Source organism: Acinonyx jubatus, chromosome D3, assembly GCF_027475565.1.
Source record: "Acinonyx jubatus isolate Ajub_Pintada_27869175 chromosome D3, VMU_Ajub_asm_v1.0, whole genome shotgun sequence".
NCBI lineage: Eukaryota > Metazoa > Chordata > Mammalia > Carnivora > Felidae > Acinonyx > Acinonyx jubatus.
Genome location: NC_069392.1, coordinates 42,491,091 through 42,505,680, shown reverse-complemented (window position 1 = coordinate 42,505,680; position 14,590 = coordinate 42,491,091). Strand labels below are relative to the sequence as shown.

Sequence of the window (14,590 nt, the reverse complement as noted above, 5' to 3'; positions counted from 1 at the left end):
AGCCTGCTTTGGATTCTCTTTCTCCTCTCTCTCCCCGTCCCCTGCTCACATGCGCACACACACACACTCTCCTTCTCTCTTAAAATAAATAATTTTTTTTTTAATTTAAGAAACGTGGGTGTTAAGGCAAGGAGATAGAGATGGAGCCCTAACTGGAGGAGAAGGTGAAAGAGAGCCATCTCTTTTTAAAGATAGTAGAAATTTGAGCATAAAGACATGGAAAGGAAATCAGAATGAGAAAAGTTACACCTCTATCCATTGATTGAAACAAAATTTCTAAGCACTTTTTTATGGGCCAGAGACTTTTCTGGGCATTTGGAATACAGCAGTGAACAAGAACAAAGTCCCTGCTTATAATCTTACATCCTAGAAGAAAAAGAAGTTGTTAATTGATTTCATTAAGGAAACGGGAGAATAAAGGTGATAGATTGGCCCTAGGAGTCAGTAAAGACAGGTCTTTCATTATGGAGAGCTGTGAAGGAAGTCTGGATGGTTGTAGTTGTGGACAATTTTACCCTGAACCATCTCATTGTTTCTTGCTTTCTCTTGCACAGTTGCATAGCCAGGGATAGGACTATAATTTGGGATAAATAGGTTTTCTGGAATTTTAAATTATAACTTACTTTTATTTGAATTTAATACAAAGCAGTAAGCTCAGATAAGAGTGTTACCAGTCTGAAGCCCTGTGTATAATAGTGCAGAACCACCGCTAGGATCATAGACTTACCATTGGCAGTACTTCGCGTCTTTTCCTAACATACTAACTTCCCTATGCTTTGAGACACATATTTCATATCTTCTCCTTCCTCCTAGATCTTCAACAACCTGTCCTCATCCTCACACTCAACAAATGGTCTTGCTTCCTGGAAGTCAGAGAACTTCTACTATCTTCTACCCTCACAACCTACTAATCTGTCTGCATCTGTACCAATAAACCCTGCCTTCCTTCTGATTGATGTAAATGGACAAAATGTGCTTTTAACTAAGGCAGGCCCTTGATCCCATCCCTTTCTGCCTACTTAAGAACATGACTCCAGTAATCTTCACCTTTCCTACATCAATTTTTTCCTTTCTGTAGTCATTTTTATTGCATACAGGTAAACGTCTCTGTAAAAAATAACCATCTTTTGAGCACATATTCACTTCCACCTGCCATCATATTTTTCTGCTTCCTTTTGTGGCAAACTTATTTGAAAAGTGACATACCGGGGGCGCCTGGGTGACTCAGTCGGTTGAGCATCCGACTTTGGCTGAGGTCATGATCTCACCGTTTGTGAATTTGAGCCCTGCATGGGGCTGTCTCCTGTCAGCACAGAGCCTACTTCAGATCCTCTGTCCTCCTCTCTCTCTCTCTCTCTCTCTCAAAAATAAATATTTTTTAAGTTAAATAAATAGATAAATTTTTTTAAAAAGTTACATGCCTGGGCACCTGGGTAGCTCAGTCAGTTAAGCATTGGATTCTTGATTTCACCTCAGGTCATGATCTCACGGAAATCATAGTGCAGAGCCTGCTTGGGGTTCTCTCTACCTCTTTCTGCCCCTTCCCTGCTCATGCTTTCTCTCTCTCTCTCTCTCTCAAAATAAATAAATAAAACTTTAAAAAAGAGAAAAGAAAGAAAAGTGACATACCATTTATCTTCAGGTTCTCTTCTCCCTTTCTCTCTCCAGCTCATTCCAGTCAAACTTTTGCATTCATCACTCTATCAAAATAACCCTTCTCAAGGTTACTAATGACTTCCTAATAGTTAAAGACAATTGTCCGTTCTCAGTCTTTATCTTATTTAACAGTAGCAGTTGACATAGTCCATTACTCTCTCTATGAAATTTCTTCATTTGGCTTCTCGGACCACCACATGGTATTTTTGTTATTGAACTGGCTACTCTTAACCTCCTTTGCTCCTTTGTCCCTTCCCCTCTCTGAGACCTTTAAAGTTTGGAGGGCCCAAGAGATCACTCCCTCCTTGTTTTCATCCAGTCTCATGGCTTTAAATAGCATCAGTGTGTAAGCACATTCTCCCCTGAATTCCAGACTTGTATGTCCAGCCATCTATTTGACATCTCCACTTGAGTGTTTAATAAGCATTTCATTTGTAACATGTCCAGAAAAAATTCTTGATTCCTTTACTCTGCCAACCTGCTGCTCCCTGTTTCCCCCATTTTGGTATTAGCAATCCTATTATTTCCCATTGTTTAAATAAAAAACTTGGAAGTTATTCTAGACTCTTTTTTATTCTTATACTCTACATGCAATCCATTAATAAGTCTTCCTAGCTGTAATTTGAAATCATATTCAGAGTCTGATCATTTCTCATGACTTGTACCATTTACCAGCCTGATCCAGACCATCTCCAATCTTGATAATTTCAGTAGCCTCCTAACTAATATCCCTACTTCTGCCATTGTCCCCCTACAGTCTGATCTTAATACAGCAACCAGAATGATCTTTTTTTTTTAATTTTTTTTTAATTTTTTTTTTTAACGTTTATTTATTTTTGACACAGAGACAGAGCATGAACAGGGGAGGGTCAGAGAGAGGGAGACACAGAATCTGAAACAGGCTCCAGGCTCTGAGATGTCAGCACAGAGCCTGACACGGGTCTCGAACTCACGGACCATGAGATCATGACCTGAGCCGAAGTCAGCCGCTTAACCGACTGAGCCACCCAGGCGCCCCCAGAATGATCTTTTAAAAACAGAATATTCAGAGTAAAACCAAAGTTCCGTATACTGTTTTAGAAAGCCTTATAAGATCTTTATTTCTTCCAACTTCTTTTAATACATTTCTCACAACTTTCCTCAATCTCCCACTTCACGTACACTAACTTCTTTCAGACCAAACTTAGGGCATTTCTCATCAGATGTTTCTTCCACCTTACCACTTTTGAGATACGCGTAGCTCATTCCCTTCCTTCATATTTCTTCTCACAAGTCTTCTTAGCAGAGAGGCCTCCTTGATCACCCTATATAAAATACCACATTCACAGCTTCTACCTTTTTCATTTTATTGTGTTCTCTATGGATACTGTATATTACTTGCTCATTTTTTAAATTGACCATTTTCACCCCACTAATGTATGCTTCCTGAGGGCAGAGACTTTGTTACTACTGTATGTCTTACTTAGTACAACCATATTTAGCACATAGTAACCATTTAGGTAAATGTTTTTTGGACAAATGAATGAATATTTTTTTTTCTGTAGTTAGTATATATCTCCCTCTTGAGAGAGGCTTGAGACAGAAAATTTCATTTGTATTATTCCCTTAGTAAAAAATAGGTGGAAGTCATTTATTCACTTAGCAAACATTTTTTGAGCACCTACTGTATATAGGGGGGTACATTTATGACCAAGATAGCTTCTTCAGGAAGAGCAAGCAAACTGGAATGATTTGGTCCTGGTCTGAATGTCAATTCCAAAAAAGCTTTAAAGTGTTATTCCCAAGGAGCATTCTTGGAACAGTTTATAGTGGTTTAAATATCTGTTTATAAGTCTTCATAATCTCATTAAATTTCCGAACTGGAAGGGACCTCAAAAATCATTTAGCTTAACTCTCATTTTACAGATTTGATTAAATTGAGCTCTAGGAAATGTAAGAAATTTGCCCAGGGTCCTTGCCCAATTAGTTAGTGATAGAATAGGGATAAGGGTCTAGGTCTGGCCTCCTGGTTTACAAGACTATTATTTTTCTCCTGTGCCATGCTACCTTCCATTCTAATCCACAACAGTTTCCTTTTCAAAAGTAGACTACTTGCCATTGCTTTATTAATTAATTTTCTTTTCTTTTTTAAGCACAATAGCAGATACAAAATTAAAGAGTTATTTACGTTTATAGTTTTTCAGAGTCTGAGAGGTTAAATATATTATTTATATAGAACTTTTCAAGTGGATTCAAGTAATGGATTTTATTTAAGCAATGAATTATTATTATTTAAATATAGTTGTCTTTTTAAGCATATCATTAAGTTGAAAGAATAACTGAATTTCTTTATATCCATTTCTCTTATAAATCTGTTGCAGAGAAACTCTTACTACTCAGTTGGATCTAGCAGAAACAAAAGCCGAGTCTGAGCAGTTGGCTCGAGGGCTTCTGGAAGAACAGTATTTTGAATTGACCCAAGAAAGCAAGAAAGCTGCCTCAAGAAATAGACAGGAGATTACAGATAAAGATCACACTGTTAGTCGGGTAAGTGTGGTTTTCACGTAAGGTTTATGACTAAAATTAAATAAAAATAGGCCACATCCTAAAGTGTTAGGGTAAGGTGAATATGTATGCATGTGTATTTACTTTGACTTTACTTATACACAGTGGTCAGTCTGTACTCCTGTATAAAATAGTTCATATAATCCAAAACCATTGTTAATGACTGAAATTCTTTTTCAGTGTAATATACTTTTTCTCTTTCTGGCTATAGATCTTAATATATTTTATGTAAGGAAATGCTTAGCTTAAATTCATTTGTTGTATTATCTTAATACATTGCAGCTTGTTTTATGGCCAGAATTCTGTAAAGTTCAGAGAAACTATTTGGGGATGAGAAATTCTTTATGGATATTTACAAATTAATTATAGAAAACCAATACTATAATTAACTATTCCTGAAATTTACACTGTTCTCTACATAGATGATGGGAATGGGAGGGGGAGTTAGATTTTTCTTCTTTTGAAGTTACCATCAAGTGCTCTGGTGTAGATAGTCCTGGGTTTAAATCTTAGCTTTGCCTTTAAGAAGTTACATGGTCTTGGCAATGTGCATTAACTTCTCTAAGCCTCAGATTCTTCATCTATAAAATAGAAATAATATTTGGGGTGCCTGGCTGGCTCAATCAGTAGAGCATGCAACTCTTGATCTCAGGGTTGTGAGTTCAAGCCCCACATTGGGCATAGGGTTTACTTAAAAAAGAGAAAAAGAAATAATACCTATTCCACAAGATTCTTATGAACATTAAGTGAAATAATATACATAGAATGGTGAATAAGTAGTACATTACTGAAAGTAAAATGTTTTTAATTGTCGTTTTCATCATCATTATTCAGATGAAGGAATTGAGGCCCAAAAGCATTGTGACTTGCTAAGAATCACAGAGCTAGAAACCTAAATTTAAATTTCCCAAGTTTGTAGTCGTTCTCCTTCCATTACATTTTTTTCTTCCTTTCACAAAAAAACACACACATACACACCAGCTGAAGTAATTTTTAGAAGCTAACAATTGTTTTAAAATATTTTGAATTTAATTATATCCACATATGTTAAACCGGAAACCAGGCATTTTCATAATAAAGCAGCGTTTGATCTGTCCTCATCTATGGAGAATGTGAAGTATTTTTTTTTTTAAGTTACTGTTTTAAATAAGAGACTAGCAAAGTGAATGTAACTTAAACCTTTGTGTGTTTTGTTAAGCTTGAAGAAACAAACAGCATGCTAACCAAAGATCTTGAATTATTAAGAAAAGAAAATGAAGAGCTAACTGATAAAATGAGGAGGACAGAGGAAGGTATGTAAGGTTTTTTGTTTTGTTTTGTTTTAATTATGTTTAATCAAGTTCAGAGGTAAATCTTAGCTATTTATATTGTGTATTAGGTTTTTGAAATATTTGTTTTCATATGTTAAATAGCTTTTGTAGCCTTAAGAATTATCTTAGTAGAACTTAAATGTTCTCATCTCAGAAAATGGTAAATATGTGAGGTGATGGATATGTTAATGAACTTGATGGGAGAATCCTTTCACAATGTTTACATCTATCAAATTATCATATTGTATAACTTAAATATCTTACAAATTTATTTGTCAATTATACCTCAATAAAACAACAAAAAATTATCTTAATGAAGTTATTAAAAGTTATGATGTATAAACTAATTTGCATAATTAAGAGCATTAATTTTGAATGCAGAAATTTAGTGTCATATAATAACACTTTATATAATTTGCTAACAGAATATAAACTGAAGAAAGAGGAAGAGATCAATAATCTTAAGGCTACCTATGAAAAGAATATCAGTACAGAAAGAACCCTTAAAACACAGGTATACATTCTCTCTCAGCCTTTTCCATATGTTTGTATTTGAGTATCATATATTCAGAAGGTAACATTTGCTCTTTGTGAACTTTTTCTTAAAACTTAGGTTGTAATGTTCAGTCTTTTCACTGGAACAAATAATGTAATACTCTTTCTTCATTAAATATAGAAGTCTTTTTCAGGAAATTGGATTTTAATTGAGTTCAGAAAGTAGCTTGTCTAGTCATTTGACTAGTAAGAACATGTTTTAGATTGTACAGAAGACCTATGATTAACTGACAGTAGGAAAACTTAATGAAGAGAAAATACTTGACTAAAGCCAAGAGAGAAGAACTAGGAGTAAGTAAGAAACTATAGGGGTGACTGTATCATTTTGCTATATATTTAATGATGCAGTTCACATTTTTACTAAAACTTGGTATCTTGTCATTTTACTAACTTATACAGTAGTTTAAATTCTTCATAAGGTACTGTGTACCCCAGTTGATTTTTATGGTAAAATAAATATTTTTTACTTTTTATTAAATGATTATATTAGCTTTTTTACCACTTATCTACTCTCCCTCTCAGCAGTTTTTCATGTTGCAACTAGATTAATCCTTCAAAAATGTATTTAATACCTGTTGAAAATCCTTCAGTAGAAGGATTGTACTTACTTTTACATCAAAACATAGACCATGAAGAAAAGGATTGACATTTATTACATAAAAATTCAGGTCTGTGGAGCCCAAAACAACATAAGTTGAAAGAAAACAAACTAAGAAGAATATTTACAACAAATGTAGAGAAATACAAATAAAAGAGGGTCTACAAATAAAAAGACAATCTTCTATGAAAAAAAATAAGAGACATTTGAGAAAAAAAGAATTTTAAAAAGCTAACCCATTACCATAAACCAAGAAATAAAAATTAAACCAATAATGAGGTATCTTTTTGACAAATGGGCACATTTGAGTGAGAGAGATATAATACTCCTCTTTAGCAAGAACATAGGGAAATTTATTTGTGTAGTTTTTGAGGGAGTAAACTATGAGAACAATTAACAGAATAACATATTTTAATGTGCATATTCTTCGACCCAGTAACTGCACACTTAGGAATTTATCCTGTATGCATAACTCCATAAATGCTCAAAAGAAACACATACAAATGTAATTACAGCAACAACTTTAAAAATTTTTTTTAACGTTTATTCATTTTTGAGAGACAGAGAGAGACAGATCGTGAGTGGGGGGGAGGGCAGAGAGACGGAGACACAGAATCCAAAGCAGGCTCCAGGCTCTGAGCCACGACGGACCGGCTGAGCCACCCAGGCGCCCCTACAGCAACAACATTTTTTTTTGTAATGTTTATTTTTGAGAGAGAGAGAGAGAGAGAGAAAGTGCAAGTAGGGGAGGTCCAGAGAGAAAGGGAGATACAGATTCTGAAGCAGGCTCCAGGCTCTGAGCGGTCAGCACAGAGCCCGATACGGGCTCGAACTCACGGACCACGAGATCATGACCTGAGCTGAAGTCGGACTCTTAATGAGCCACCCAGGCACCCCACAACATTATTTTTAACGGTGAAAAATAAAAATAACCCAACCACCCATCAGCATAGTATTGATAAATCATAATATATCCATAGAATACAGAGCAAAGGAGCCATTAAAAATAAATGAAATAGACATATATGTAATGGCATGGGGAAATTGTATTTCCCATGATATATGATATAGTATTAAATTTAAAAAGCGAGTTGCAGCACAGAATGTATAGCATGATCCCATTTTCTAATTTAAATATCCATGTAATCAGCTTATATACATAAGGAAAAGTTTAGAAGGATACACACCCAGCAGATTGAAAAAAGAGACTTTAGCAGAGGTACTCTTTGATGGGTGATACTACAAGAGCTTTTCACTTTCTTCATAATATAGTTCTGTCTTTTATTTTTCTTTTAATATGTTAGATTTACTGTTAGAAAAATAACAATATGCATTATGAGTTCAATGAAATAAGCATTTACTCCATTAAAATATGTATATGGGCTCCTCATCCTAGATAGGACTAAATGTACATGGAAATGATGGTAGTTGGGCTTTTTTTCTGTTTTAATGGAAAAATCTTCAGTTTCTTTTAAACATAATTGCAGAAAATACCATGACTTATGTTTTAGTTTATGCAGCTTAATTTCACATGCTTTTAACACTTCTCAATTTGAATATGTTCTTTCCTTCTGGCAAAAGGGATTAACCTCAACTGTTCTCTCTTACATTCAAAAGGGCCTCAGTATGGCCTGGTAGATACCGTCTCCTTACTTACCTACTTGTCCCAAGGAAAAAAATTATCTTGGGCCTTTTTGCCTGTGTGTGGTTTCATCTGATTATAATGCCATCTCCTTGGCTCTTCTCTTTAATACTATTTCTTCTTTGCTTATCCAACTCTTATTTGTCTTTTTAAGAAACATATGTGGACACATGTGCAGGTACACCAGGAAGCCACCCCTGACTTCCCCAGGTCTCATTAGGTACTGCTCCCATAGCACCATTGTTAGCCTCTTTTCTTTTAACTCACCACTCTGTACTATAATGCGTGCTTGTCTGGCTCCTCCATCAGACTATGATACCTTTGAGGCATAACTCTATTTTTTGTCTTTATATCTAGTACCTATCAAAGTGCCTACGTACAGTATAATGCTGAATAATTATTGAACAGTAAATGAATTTTTACAAGACTTAATCTGGTTCTTACATTTCAACAATGAGATAAAACAGTAATAGTTACTTGTGCTACCAGTTATGTTCCAGCCTTTATTAGGTTCTTCTGATTTTCCCACACAAAATAGTCCTTCCTGATTTTGAGGAAGAAAATACATTTTTAGTGGAGATTTAAATCAAATGGTTCCAACATAGATCCTTATTTAATAATATTTTAATATTTGAATAGGCTGTTAACAAGTTGGCAGAAATAATGAATCGGAAAGATTTTAAAATTGATAGAAAGAAAGCTAATACACAGGATTTGAGAAAGAAAGAAAAGGAAAATCGAAAGCTTCAACTGGAACTCAACCAAGAAAGAGAGAAATTCAACCAGATGGTGGTGAAACATCAGAAGGAACTGAATGACATGCAAGCGGTAAGGTTTGTGTGTGTGTAGGATTATTTTCTTAATTTGTTATGTCTGTTTATACCTATTATCTATTGATCTTCTCTAGATATTTTTAGCATAAAAATGCATATTCAGGTTTATACTGTCCACAGTTTGATCATTATTACTCTAATATGAACCATGATGTTGAAAAACTAGAAAGATACTCCATTTCTTATTAACCATGATAATTTTTACCCATTAGCATTTGCTTGATTAGAGATGCTCCTTTGAGAGAATCAAAAAGAAGTTTTGCCTTTTTGGTTTTTGATTAAAATTGAGATATGACTGGTATAATACTAACTACAGTTAAGTTAGAGGATTTGAAGTATTGTATATTTTTTTGTTTTCTCTAATCAGGACTCACTTTTCTGAAATCAAAATATCAAACTTAATTTTTTTTTATACTTCCTGGCCTGTAAATAGCACAAAATTGAGAACTGGTCTCTGGTCCTAGATTGACTTGGATACAAGCACTGACTCTCTATCATTTATGGTTTTACCATCCTGAGAAGCTTTCCATATTTTTTAAACTGTTTCATTTGAAGCCATAAAAGCATTTCCTACTGTTTTAACAGGTGTTTGGTTTTTGTGTTTTGATGCTTTATATTTAAAAAATACAAACAAAATTTGTTGAAAGCAAGGAGAAAAGGAGTTTACCAAGCAATGTATTAATGAGGAAGAGAACTTGCATTTTTTACAATTGTATCAATCTGTGGTAGTAAACATTCATGAAGTTTATACTAATTTTTTAGTATTAGTTTTAGATTCTTCATAGTTCCATTAATTCTTAATTTTTAATTTGAAAATTTGATTTTGATTTCTTTATTTCAAAAATAGCAATTGGTAGAAGAATGTACACATAGGAATGAGCTTCAGATGCAATTGGCTAGCAAAGAGAGTGATATTGAGCAATTGCGTGCTAAACTTTTGGACCTTTCGGATTCTACAAGTGTTGCTAGTTTTCCTAGTGCTGATGAAACTGATGGAAACCTTCCAGGTAAGAACATTTCTTTTACTTCATTCAGGTTTGCTTCATTCATGGAAATTAATGTATGTTACTTTCATTTAGCTTTCTACCTCTTTGTCATTTTATTTTTCCCATGGATCCTTAAGAAGAAATTTATGCTTCTGTTAGCCAAAGTCTGATTATGTTTGCATTTTATAGAATAAAAGCAGTCAAAAGAAATTTTAGGCTATTAAAATAAATTTGAGAGGCTCTACCTGAATAGAAATCTGAAAAAGGTTTTGAACCAAAACAGCCTAACTGCATGGTGAAAGCTGAAGCTGCTTATACCTCTCACTATTTAAAGAAAATTATTATATGTGTTTTCATGAGTAGCAGCTCTTTAATGTACTGTGGGTTTTTTTGTTTTTATGTATTTCTGTGCAAAAACTAAGAACTGTACTTAATAATCAGAACCATAGCAGCCTATATATAGACCTTTCTAAAGTAGTAGAGATAAACTCCGGTCAGACTTTAAGTTTTGAATTTAGAGAAATAGATAAAAGGGATTGAGAGATGCAGTTAGGGGGCAGAGAGTCAAGTAAAGGCAAAAGTGAGAGTATCTAGGATTTCAGACTTTTCCGATGTCTTTTTTTTTTTTCTCCCAGTTGAGAATCAATTAAAATTCTTGGATTTAGTGTAGGGTAAGTTATAGTACATTTATGTCTTTTTAACAGAGATAAGCAATACACATAATACACGTTCAGTTTAGAAGTAAATAGGTTATAAATATTAAAACATGCATTACAAATTTTAAAGATATAAATGTTTACATACACAAACTTGACATATTGCTGCTTATCATTTTTTTTTAATGTTTATTTTTGAGAGAGGGAGGGGCAGAGTGCGAGCAGGGGTGGGGCAGGGAGAAAGAGGGAGATACAGAATCTGAAGCAGGTTCCAGGCTCTAAGCTGTCAGCACAGAACCCGATGCGGGGCTCAAACCCGTGAACCGTGAGATCATGACCTGAGTTGAAGTCAAGACACTTAACCAACTGAGCCACTCAGGTACCCCCTACATACTACTGCATATTCTTAGTTCAAGGTTTTGGAAGTTTTGTTTACATGGCCATAAACTTGAAAATTGATTTTAATTTGTGTATTTCCTGTGTAATGTGTTACTAGATATTTATGAAGTAGCACATTTTATATTATAGTGATTCTATTTTAACAGATACTGTTTTTTGAGAATTTGATATAAAAAACTTAATAGACTACTTAGCAAATGGTATTATTGTTCTTGGTCAAGAAAGTGGGACTCAAAGTGAAAAGTGAATTCAACTCTTACTTATATACCATGTAATCCCTGCCCTCCTTCTTTTGTGTGTTTTCTAGCCCAAAATCAGATCTCTTAGAAGGGCATGGAGTAAAATTTCTTATTATAGTGGTCAAGGAATTCCTTCACTTTTCCCATTTTTGGTTTTCTGAAACCTTCTGCCTCTTGAGAATCTTGTAGGTGCATGTCCTTTATCAGAGAATCACTTTGGATTTAACAAGAACCTCTTGCTTCAGCTGTTGTTTGAAAAGCTTTCAAAAGTTAGATTTAATCATCCGTATGACTTTTAGGGGTGTTTGGCTACATTCTTTCAATTGTTGAACTGAAATTGTAGCTTAGAGTCCAGGAATTCTTTCTATTTAGATAAAGTTAAATATCCTGTCCTTTTTGTCTTTATTCCACCCCTTTCCCTTTAACTTTGGTTATAATGATGTCTTATTATGTGTATCTTGGTTTTCTTTTTATTAGGTTAAACATTTCAGTCAATCCACTATTGGTAAATACTATTCAGAAAAAATTTGAATTGAATGATGAGTTTGAGGGACATCTAAAGAGGAGGAAGGTGATGAGTTTTGTCCTCCATTCTGGCTTATTCAGGAAAACTAAACTCAGAGGACGATCAGATGGTTTGATTCGCTGACTTAAGTTAGGGATCCATTTAGATTTCAGAATCCTGACCTAATAAATACACTTAAGAATCAGTCAGCAGAGGGGTGCATGGGTAGCTCAGTTGGTTAAGTGTCCAACTTTGGCTTAGGTCATCATCTCATGGCTCCTGAGTTCAAGGCCCCACGTCGGACTCTGTGCTGACAGCTCAGCCTGGAGCCTGCTTCAGATTCTGTCTCCATCTCGCTCTCTGCCCCTCCCCTATTTGCACTCTGTCCCTCTCTCAAAAATAAATAAACATTATTTTTTTTTTAATTTTAGAAAATTAAACTACAGACTGAAAAAGGAAGAACTTTGAATGGAATACATTTACTCAAAAGTTAAAATAAAGGCCTTTTGAAATATGGATCATATTTTATAGTTCAGTGAGATGGGTGTTTATAGGTAGTTGGGTGGATGAACTGATAATATAACTTAGTTTTAGATTTCATCATTCAATATAAAGATTTTCATTTAATTATCTTGTATATCTAGAGCTCAGTCTCTACTTGTCCTTAAGTAGATAAAATCTCTCCTGTTTCCCAATTCTAAAAAGCTTAGAAAAAAAATTATCTGTTGTACAACCTTCTGAAGTTCTTAAATTACTTTTATTCTAATTCTTTTATGTTTTCATCCTCCTTCTGGTTCTGTAGCAGGTTGTGGCATAGCACACTGTGTAAATATAAAGATTACACTTGAGTTAAGATTTTCCTATTGCCTCAGTGACAAAAAGACAGCGTGATAACTCCCTTATTCTTTCTCTTTCCTTCTTTTGGAACTATTGACCTAATAATCTGAAAAGAATGTAAAAGTAGATGAAGCACTAGGAAAAACACTTGGTATCAATATTCTAATACTCATTATCTCTTGTGGATTATCTGCCTCATTCTCTTTCCATCTAACTTTATGTCTCTCAGTCTTTGAAATTTAAACCTGTAAATGGTGGATTTCTTGGTGTGTTTCCAAGCATTTAAGTATATGAGAACTTCCAACTTGCCCAAATCTAATCAATGATTTGGAGATGATGCATCTGAATTCTTGAACATTAATTTCATTTTTATATCACTTCTGAATATAATTAAAATATTTGGCAATGGTTCCTTAGCTCTGTTTCTTAAGCAGTATGTGTTTATGCAAGTAAACTTTGATAGTCTTCAGCAGTTAACTTTGATATTTAAATTCGCTGTATTGGATATTGATTTATATATAGTCTCTATGTCTCTTATTTGGGTAAAGGAATCAATTGCTGATTTTCATGGTACATACATAAATTTTTTATAAGTTAAAATTGCTTTACAAATACATAAAACCTGGAGCCAAGTTGTATTTGTACTTTGTACTTTTGTAGCATATTATTGATGATAATGTAGAGTTAGGAGTCCTCAACATTTTTTAATCTGGAGAAGCTGATTTCTGTGTTTGTGATGGAAAAGATGGAATTTAAAACATTTTACTTTCAGATTGCTACATATGTCACAAGTTGTCATGGTTTTAAAGGAGGTTTATGTATACACACACACACACACACACAATATGTTAACTTGTATGTAAGACATGAGTAAGTAAACAGAGGAGAAGCTAGTATGTAGTTTTTAATTTGTCCCTGAGTTTAGTTCACCTGCTTTTGTGAAGGGAATGCACCGGAAGGAAAAATTAAAATTCTCTCCTGTAACCCTGTTGTTTTAAATTGGTGAAAACCTGGGGCTCCTGGTTGGCTCAGTTGGTTAAGTGCCCAACTTCGGCTCAGGTCATGATCTGACAGCTTGTGGGTTTGGGCCCCGCATCCGGCTCTGTGCTGATAGCTCAGAGCCTGGAACCTGCTTCAAATTCTGTGTCTCCCTCTCTCTCTGCCTCTCCCCCACTTGCACTCTGTCTGTTTTGAAAATAAATACAGGGGCACCTGGGTTGCTCAGTCAGTTAAGCGTCCGACTCTGGCTCAGGTCATGATCTCGCGGTCCGTGTGTTTGAGCCCTGCGTCGGGCTCTGTGCTGACAGCTCAGAGCCTGGAGCCTGTTTCAGATTCTGTGTCTCCCTCTCTCTCTGACCCTCTCCCGTTCCTGCTCTGTCTCTCCCTGTCTCAAAAATAAATAAACGTTAAAAAAAATTTTTTTTAATTAAAAAAAAGTAATAAAAATACACATTTAAAAAATCTAAAAAAATATATTATTATAAATTGATGAAGACCTTCACATATCCTCAGCACCTTTTTTTGAGTTCCAAATTTCATTTAATGTAAATGGGAACAAATAAAAAAGGGCTTATTTAATTCATAAAATGCCTTTGATGTACAAAATTTCTTAAGAAACACTGAAATGACAGATAAAGTCATAACCTACAACAATCCATTGAAAATACATTAAAGAAAACACTGGCAGATAATGCAAACCTAGAGTCATAAAGCATAAATATTTTTGGCATATATTCTCATAGGAGAAATAACTTGAGTGTAGGGTATTTTGGCATACACAATTTTGTATAAAGGTCAAAATTTCAGTGGCTTTCACATATTTTCTGTGAG

General features: G+C 34.4%; 1 protein-coding gene and 1 long non-coding RNA gene across 5 annotated transcripts in view; one reads left to right on the top strand and one right to left on the bottom strand.

The window, feature by feature from the left end:
• The window catches only part of LOC106970032 (uncharacterized), a 63,717-nt gene extending 61,730 nt beyond the window's left edge, over positions 1 to 1,987 (bottom strand). Inside the window, exon 1 of one of the 2 annotated variants that reach the window (XR_008291763.1) lies at positions 1,630 to 1,987. This is a non-coding gene — a long non-coding RNA (uncharacterized LOC106970032). The remainder of the gene's footprint in view (positions 1 to 1,629) is intronic. The other variant, XR_001429446.3, reaches the window with a different exon arrangement.
• ROCK1 (Rho associated coiled-coil containing protein kinase 1) overlaps positions 1 to 14,590 on the top strand; it is a 157,519-nt gene that overhangs the window by 130,693 nt on the left and 12,236 nt on the right. For all 3 annotated transcript variants that reach the window (XM_027068615.2, XM_027068614.2, XM_015066575.3), the window contains exons 23-27: positions 4,017 to 4,182; positions 5,399 to 5,492; positions 5,936 to 6,024; positions 8,945 to 9,133; positions 9,986 to 10,145. In XM_027068615.2, the coding sequence (XP_026924416.1) occupies positions 4,017 to 4,182; positions 5,399 to 5,492; positions 5,936 to 6,024; positions 8,945 to 9,133; positions 9,986 to 10,145 (698 nt within the window). The remainder of the gene's footprint in view (positions 1 to 4,016; positions 4,183 to 5,398; positions 5,493 to 5,935; positions 6,025 to 8,944; positions 9,134 to 9,985; positions 10,146 to 14,590) is intronic.